Source organism: Cynoglossus semilaevis, unplaced genomic scaffold, assembly GCF_000523025.1.
Source record: "Cynoglossus semilaevis isolate Cse_v1.0 unplaced genomic scaffold, Cse_v1.0 scaffold1282, whole genome shotgun sequence".
In the NCBI taxonomy this organism is placed as follows: Eukaryota; Metazoa; Chordata; class Actinopteri; order Pleuronectiformes; family Cynoglossidae; genus Cynoglossus; species Cynoglossus semilaevis.
The window spans coordinates 100,606-109,621 of NW_007585122.1; the positions used below are offsets into that span (position 1 = coordinate 100,606).

General features: G+C 42.5%; 1 protein-coding gene across 1 annotated transcript; it reads left to right on the plus strand.

Moving 5' to 3' along the window:
• The first annotated feature begins 6,179 nt into the window (after window positions 1–6,179).
• Window positions 6,180–8,117, plus strand: xkr6b (XK, Kell blood group complex subunit-related family, member 6b). The gene is made up of 2 exons (XM_025053755.1): window positions 6,180–6,620; window positions 6,792–8,117. Exons 1-2 carry the CDS (start codon window positions 6,437–6,439, stop codon window positions 7,760–7,762), a joined length of 1,155 nt encoding a protein of 384 aa, XP_024909523.1. The 5' UTR covers window positions 6,180–6,436; the 3' UTR covers window positions 7,763–8,117.
• The last annotated feature ends 899 nt before the right edge of the window (window positions 8,118–9,016 follow it).

Below are 9,016 nucleotides of genomic sequence, written 5' to 3' on the forward strand. Positions count from 1 at the left end.
ACACTCTCCTAGTTTTGTAATGTTTGTAAAAATGATGTTTGTTTTTTTCTTTTTCAACGATCACAGTATGAAAGTACAGGGGGCGGGGGAGCTAAAATGGTACAGTCTGATAAATAGAGGAGCGTGAGACAGCTCGTGTGAGCAGAATAGCAAGACTAGCCCCCAAGATGGAGAGGGGTGCACGGTGGGAGGAAGGAAGCAAGAGTGAAGAGAGGAGGAGTGTAGTGGGGAGGATGCACACAGCCAGAAAATTGCATTGCGTGCTTAGTGATTAGTTTACCTCCTGGGTCTCATTCTCTCTCACTGCCTCCTCACTCCCTGCTTCTTCTCTCCTTCTTTCTTTTCTACCGCTCCTCTTTGTGTCTTTGTCTCACTGTGCTTCACCTCCTCTGTTGCTACATGACAGTGTCACTTCACTCTATTCTCTCCTCTCCTCCACAGTCTCAGTTATCGCTCCCCTGGTTTTCACTCCACTCCCCATCACTTTTCACTTACTGGAATCCCACCTATACAGTGGTGCTATCTTGAGTGTTTAAACAGCAGTGTAGTTCCGCCTTTCCTGCAAACAAAGACGTCAAACCTCAAAACACAAAATTTACAGTTTGAAGAAATGTCTTTGTGACAACAGCTACCTATTCTCTCAGGTGCCAAAAATAAGAGATTTTCACAGAGAACTTTTCTTCAATGGGAGCATTTTACTACTTCAAGTCAGCCCTGCTAATTATAGTCTTAAGAGCAATTAAAATCAGCTTGGAGTGTTGTGCTCAGTACAACACGAGTGCTGACACTGAATGAAATCCGTCTCCCTCGCGGTCTCTCATAGTTTGATGTTCATTGCACAGCAAGTGGGTCAAGGCTTGTCTTCTTTAATCCATACATAATCTGGTCCCTTCTCTCACTGCATAACGGTCACAGAACTGTAAGTGAGGAGCTGGAGAACGGAGGACACTGTGAATGTCAGAAACACAGAGACAGGTGAAGAGAAAAGAACTGGACCTCAGACCAAATGGTCATTGGTCAGAAAGAATTCTGTGGTCCCAGGAGGCCACGGAGTAATAATAGTTGGAATGTTGTATTCCTTTACCATGACCACAGTATTTAGTCCAACAGCACTGTTATTTCTTTGTGGTAGAGGCTAACCTTTAGTGTTTGTGTCAGGTGTGTGTGTGTGTGTGTTTGCCCCAAGGCAAATATTCTACAGTACATTTAATATAAAGAGCAGTGAAACCAACTGCAACGCACCATGTGTTTGTGAAGGTAGTTCGGAAATATCACTTCACCTGACACCTTAACCTTTTTAAGCAAACATCAAATTGTAAAAAGCTGATGCCCCATAAAAACAAAATATGGAGTACGCTGAGTTGTTAAAGGTGAAGAGCAGGGTGTCACTTCACAACTACACTGTTTGGACTCATTTGAAAAGGAAGTTGTGAGGAGCTGAATGAAAATTCTGTCAGCCTTGTTTAAATAAAACACATCAGTTAATTAACACTATCTTTGACTGGTCAACACACCTTCTTATCTTCTAGTGGACACATTAAGTGATCAACAGAATTGGGAAAATGAGAGGCGGGAACCCTTGACTGAGTCCCTGGACTCTGTCCAGGTTTATCTACACTGTGCTTTTGTCCACTTTTAGAAAATGGATCCAAGTTTATCTCAGATCAGAATGAATCTTCTCTGTTGCTTATCAGGAAAACCTTCAGCATGAGACTTGTCTTTCTTTTTTTTTTTCTTAATTTGTTGACATTATCAACCCACTATTCTTTATTTTATCTTATCTACCCCGACCATTTCTGTCTCTCTTTTCATTCACTGCCATATCTAGTCGTCTTGGTGGTGGCGTGCAGTCATGTGACCACGGTGTAATGTGTTGGGCTACCCGAGGACCGTTGCTAATGGTGACAAATGAGCAGCTGTGCGGAGAGGAAACGAGAAAGATGGAGTTCAGTACTGTACCTGCTGAGGGTCAGTGTGTTGATTATCAGGCAGCCAGGCTTTTTGATGCACACGTAATTAAATGTGAAACATTATCAGTTTTCTTCAACATCTGAATCACAGCGCGGAGAAAATCGTTTGAGGAAGCGCTCTCCAAACTGACAATACCAGCCAACCTTAATAATCCATTTATTCTCCTGTTTTATCTAAATAACTCATCTGAGTGGCAACACATTTCAGTTTGCTGGCCCATTATTTGTGAAACGTAATATGTGTGTGCAGCCGAATGTAAGTGTGGGAGCTCCGTTCAGCATTTTTATTTAGCTATAAATGTGTGTTAGGAAGCTAATCCATGGATTGAAGTACCATTTTTCTTACAAAGAAACACACACTTTATAGTAATTTTAGCACATCCCCTGAGCCCTGTACTCATTAGATATGTCAGTATATTTATGTACTCCCATCTAGTACAACCTGAGATGTCTTAATGACTGCTAAAAAAATGAATAAATAATAAATCACCTCTTCTGACAAACCACAGGCATAGCTGTGTACACATGCAGTCCTATAATTATAGCGATAATATTTAGTCAAGGCATCAGAGTTGTTTAACCACGGAACGCTCCAAGAACTGACAGGGCGGAGCAGAGCTGACACAGCATCACTGATCTCAGCCTGCCGTTCCCCATCACTTTCAGCTTGTATTATGTCAAACCAGTCCCCATTAAACAGTCGAGCAGCTCAGGGTTTGAGGAAGTGCCAAACATCACTGGTCACAGATTGTTGTGTGTCTCCGTGTGAGTGTGTATGACTCGCCCGTGGGACTGTGTCACACTTTTATCCTGGACTATTTGCTGCCATACGGAGGATAAGGACGTATCAGCCGAGGGATCAGTATAACAGGGAACACTGGGAAATCCAACGTGTTGTCTGCGGAGTGTGAGAATCTGGGGCCTGTGCTTTGAAAATAACTATTTTTTCCTTATTATTTTTGATTCTCCTGTAGAGGCTGAGAGGCAAAGCTTTGAGGATGTTTGATATAACAGTTTTCTTTAGCGCTGCACAACTTGGCAGATGATGAATAAAACGCCACCGACACCTCTGTTATGCTGCTGCCAGAGCTGGTATAGCGTTTATTCTCTGTAAAGTGCAAAAGGAGTCTGATTTTTGACAATGTGCTTTGAAATGTCCTTGAGTGGAGGTTGTTTTTTTTTTTTTTATCTGATCTACACTCTTGACCTCCAAATGGTTAAATGAGCAAGCGCTTATTCTCCTATGAAAGAAGTGCTATAAATGCTACTGCTCACAATATTTTATAGACAGGCAGGTGTCAGCTGTACAGAACAAAAGGAAATAATATTTATTCAAAGTTGAAAAAAAATCATTTTGAAGCGCAATAAATTGATTGTTAAAAAACAAGAACAACACAAGAACAATAGCCACTAATTCTGGCACAGTAAAAGGTCATCTTTTCATTGAGACAGCAGGTCGTACAGCAGGCAACAAATAAACTGTGCTGTGGTGTTGAGAAGTAAGGCACAGACACAGACGGGTGAGGAAAGAGAGCCAGGGATGGTTGGAGGTTTAAACCTCACAGAGAAGTGACTCAGGGTGTGACTCATCACAGCTGGCTATGCCTCTACTTCAAACACACAGACAAGACAAGGAGGCTTTGTGTACGTTATATCGTATGTTGCTTCTCTACATCACCAGATTCCATGTGTGAGCAGATGACACAGCATCTTCACGCTGTCATATTAGTATTTGTAAATCTGTTCATGACATAACTCAGACTGAGCCTTGTGACTCTTCCTATATCACAGATGCTGGTAAGCTACTCTAGGTGTGTGCATGTGTGTGTGTGTGTGTGTGTGTGTGATCCATCAGCCCGCTCCACGTATCAGTATAAGGATGGTTGAATGACTCATCGGTCAATGACTTGTGAGCAGCTGAAGGAATAACAGCCAAGCAGCCAGTCGTCCACATGGTCTGTGGGTGCAAGGTTGTGTGTGTGAGTGTGAGTGTTTCTCAGTCCACCTGCCCTTCACTGCTGCTCACGCTCCACGTATGTAAGTCTGAGCTTCACATTTAATTAGTCCATCTGAGAAGCATGACACCGCACGTGTGTGTTGGGTGGATGTTGTGGTGGTGGGAGGGAGAAGCAGGGGGTTAATAGTTGACCGTGTCTCGACAGTGATGGCAGACTGCTCGGCCTGGGACGTGACCCCGGCACAGTGCTGAAACTGTTAGGCCATGCGTATGATGCTTAACGAGCCATGAGTGATCTCTATGATCCGGCTACAAATAATTCATGAGCAGCCCTGTCGAGGAGCTGTGGAGCTGAGTGGGAAGAGGAAGAAGCAAGTGGAGGAAGACAATGGTCTAAGTGGAGTGAAGATGGGATTTAAGTGGGAGGAGGACAGACAGAAGGAGAGAGAGATCCATCTATCAAATGTGCCCAGAATAGAAAGCAAATTATGTACAGCAGTGTCAAGTACGTGCGTGTTTGTGCGTTTAAAAAGGGAGCGTGCGTGCTGATTTGCATGGATCCATTTGTGTTACTACATCTGAAAAGGCACAGTGGGAGAGTTAACACTGTGAATTACAAATGCAGGTTGCATGTGAGACGTGTGAATGCGGTTTACGTGTGTGTTTGTGAAATGACGATGTGAGTTTATATTTCAGTTGACAGCTGTGAGAGGGTTTAGTTTTATTTTTACAGGTGTTTTTTTCTAGGTGTGACTCAAACTATACTGCACTGAAAATGTAACAGTCAAACCAGCATTTCCAGATATTTTGATTAGAGGAGGCAGGTATAGGAAATGCCAAGAGTATGAGCTGCTTTGAGACAGTTTTCAGGAAATATTTCATGATAAACATCTTTGAATTGCTCAAGATCCAGTAAGAACCAAGCAGCACAGAGTGTTGTGTTCTTACTGACTTACACTGATCACATGGTCATGTTAATGCATGCCGTGTGTTGATGTCGTTAGAACAAAAACATCATTATTTGGCATCACTAATTGACAGAAACTGGACTGAAATATAATGTGTTGAAAAACATTCCACGTTTTCCATTCCCTATAAAACAGTGTTTTTGTGGCTTTTACATCTCTATTTATTTCACAGGATGTCACCGTACATATGTGTATTGGTCTCTCCATTTTAACATGAATGTCAAAAAACATTTGATTAAACTCTGACCATATAAGCATTCTTATAATTGGCTCTTTGAAAAAGCCAGCTACACCATGTCGTTGACTCTTTTCCTGTAAAGCCGGGAGCTCCGTAGGCTCATGAAGATTTCTGTGCCTCTGACAGCAGCACCACCAGGCAGTGGGATGTATCACTGGAGCACACAGAGTCTAATTGAAACTGGGGATGGAGACAAGGTTCTGTGTAGGTCTCCGTGGCATGTCACTGTGCCGGAGTGGGGGGTTGACTCGTTCTCTCTGACATTTACCACTCTGACTCAAAATGTCATGGTATGCCAGGCTTTACTTGTGTTTATAATAGCGCATCTTACAGCCCAGAGCTACTGACCCTCAAATTTTCTGTCCATTGTAGCATTTTATGTACACTTCCTGTTCACTATCCAGAGGAAAAGCATCATTGGATTTTCTTTTTCTTTTTTTTCCCAAATTTATATCATATAAAAAAAAGAAAGATAAAGATATAATTTTCTCAATTATATCTTTAGCTTTCTTATCTAGAATTCATTTTTAGAAAATAAAATGAAAAATAAGCAGCAACTTTATTCACCATTATTGGATGTCTTTCTCAGTATAGACTGGTTTATGTGCCATTTTGGTAAAAACAATAACAAGAAGGTAATCAGGCCCAAACTTACGTCTTCTTAAGAGAGCTCTGCTCTAAGTCTCATTTTGAATCGACTGCAAAATATTTCCCAACAGCTGATGCAAAAGCTAATTATGTTCAAAACAACTCATCAACTGCATCATTTGTCATGCTGCAGTGTATTTCTGTTACACTTTCCAGCCCTGTTCTTTATATGTAATATGTTCACAAGGATCTAACAATGATAATAAGTAGTTATTAGGATACAGATAAACATCTAGTGCTGTGTTTCCCAACATTTTTACAGCCATGGCATGTTTCACATAAAATAAATCTCATCACCAACAAAACTTATATGTAATGATTTTTTGTTTTTGTTTTCAGTTTAAATTCACTCACAGTTTACTCAGGGTGAAACCGAAGCTCGTTTAGATGAACACAATACTGAGGTACTAGCAAGAAGTAAAGAATGATGCACACCATGACCTTCTACAACGGCTCTGTTTATTTTTTTTATTTCTTGTCATCTGCTGCTATCACCACTGTCGCATAGATTAACAAGACAATGTATTTCCTGTAAAATAAATATTAGTTTAAAGACGAATAAGAAAATGGGAGACTTTGCATTTGGTAGACACATCCAGAAAAAATAAATTGTCTGACCAACCATCCTTGCTGTTTTTGCAGGTACGTACGCACAATGTATCTCGGCATACAGAGTCATCGACAGAAGGAAAATCAGCGGCGTTTTTACTGGGCTATGCTGTATGAGTATGCCGATGTCAACATGCTGAGACTGCTGGAGACCTTCTTAGAAAGTGCCCCTCAGCTGGTGCTGCAGCTCTGCATCATGATCCAGAGCAACAAGGCTGAGTGGCTTCAGTGTAAGGACTTTACAAATGGCCTTATATGAGATTCTTTGAAAGTATCATGTATTATGGATTTGGTCAAATCAATCCTATGCTGTTTTACTGTATAAATGATGACATTTTTTCTTGTTTTTTTATGATTTGGGATTTTTAAATAATATATATTTTTGCTGACTTTCTTCTTAGGTGTTTCTGCCATGTCCTCCCTCCTGTCCCTGGCATGGGTGCTAGCCTCTTACCACAAACTTCTGCGTGACTCACGTGACGACAAGAAGAGTATGAGTTACCGAGGTGCCCTGGTGCATCTGTTGTGGCGCCTTTTTACCATCTCCTCACGGGTGCTTTCCTTTGCCCTCTTTGCCTCAGTTTTCCACATCTATTTTGGCATTTTTGTGGTGCTCCATTGGTGTGCCATGGCTTTCTGGGTCATCCATGGCGGCACCGACTTCTGTATGTCCAAATGGGAGGAGGTACTGTTTAACATGGTGGTGGGTGTGGTGTATGTCTTCTGTTGGTTCAATGTACGTGAGGGAAGGACACGGTTTAGAATGGTTACCTATTACACACTAGTACTTTTAGAGAACACCATCCTCACTTCCCTGTGGTATGCGTATCGTGACCCAGCCACCACTGACGCCTATGCCGCTTTTGCCCTATGTGGCGTCTTCCTGTGCTTTGCCTCAGGTGTGGCCTGTATGGTTCTCTATTACGGGGTCCTACACCCCATGGGGCCCCGTCTGAGGATCTTGGCCAGTTCCTGTTGTGCTGAGCTGCTATGGGGCCTTCCATTACCCCCTGAAGCTGAACCCATGGCTCCAACACCAGGCCCGCGTGGCTCTCAGGCCACCCCCACACGAGGCCTGGCAGGGGAACAAATGGATTCAGATGAAACAGCCACGGACACCTGCCTTCCAGTTTTCCAGGTCAGGTCCACCGAACCTGTGGATGCTGCCGGCAGACCCATCCGACCTGAGGGTCCTCTCATCAAGATAGACATGCCCAGAAAACGCTATCCTGCATGGGATGCACATTTTGTGGACCGGCGCCTACGCAGGACCATAAATGTACTGCAGTACATTAGCCCAAATGCAGTGGGCATCAGGTATAGGGATGGTCCACTTCTGTATGAACTCCTGCAGTATGAATCTTCCTTCTGAAGGCATCCTCTCACACAGCCCACCCTCTCTTACCCACCGTGATGCCCACTCATTCTTTCACTGTGCTCTTTCTCCTCCTCTCATATTGTCTCTTTCCTTATGAATCTCTCTCTCTCTCTCCCTCTCTCTCTCTCCATGTGTCTGACTGTTTTCTTTTCTCCGTGTGTTTAACTGCCTGATGCCTCCTTAAACCATATGGCGGTTGAAACGAGGAAGTGGCCTGACGGCTCCTCATTGGCTGCGCAGTGCACTGTGGGCGGGCTTCAGTCACTGCGACTGAGTCGTTGTGGATAAAAAGCCACGACGGCTTGTGTGTGCAGAGGCAGGCTGTGTTTTTCCAGATGATCTCCCAACACCACACACAAGAGAAACGTTGTGACAGTTGAAGCTGTCAAAACACACCACTTTCTATCACTTATTATCGTTTTCGGGAGGGAAACAGCACAAAGAGAGGATTACGAACCTACAGTATCTTATGTAATATATACAAAGTCTCATATAAATCTCTCTATATACAGGAGGGTTCAGTATGAGTGTGTAGATAACATATGAATGTTTCATTATGAAATGTGTGCAAATGCGTTTTACTGTATTGGTGATTTAACCTGTGAATACTTGTGAAGGGCATACTGTATGTCCCTGTAACGCGGGACCGACGCAAAGCCTGATGGGAATGATGGAGGAGAAACTCAGAGAGGGCAGGTCTTTGCACACCATTTACTGCCATTCTTTTTTTGAAAATCATTGAAAAGTGTAATAACTGTAAGTCTTGACAGCACTGAAAAGAACTGTGGTGTTTAAAATCACAATGTCAGTTACACTACAGGAATTTACGTTTCTTCTCTGTGAGATTATTTGGCTCCAGTGTATCCTGGCTGTACTATTTTTGTTCTAAATTCTAAATGATAATCACATTATGTATGGAAGTGAAAAGAAGAGAAGCACACTGACCTTCAATCAGTTCCACCCATTATTTTCATGTCGCAGACTGCCCTCGTCTGGAGATTATCTGTAAACGCATGCTTTACTTGGTCCGTTTGCCCAAAATCATGAGCACAAAATATTACAAAAAAAAGCACCGAAAATAATTACAAAAAGGAAGGTCATCAAAAGATAAGCACAATGTTTTCTAATTTGGAAGATTAAAATTATGAATAAAACATTCCAGAGACTTATTTCTTTAAGATTTTAGTGACAGATGCATGAGTACAGTGAGCATATGAACGTGCACGTGCACAGTGCAAAGACAGCCTT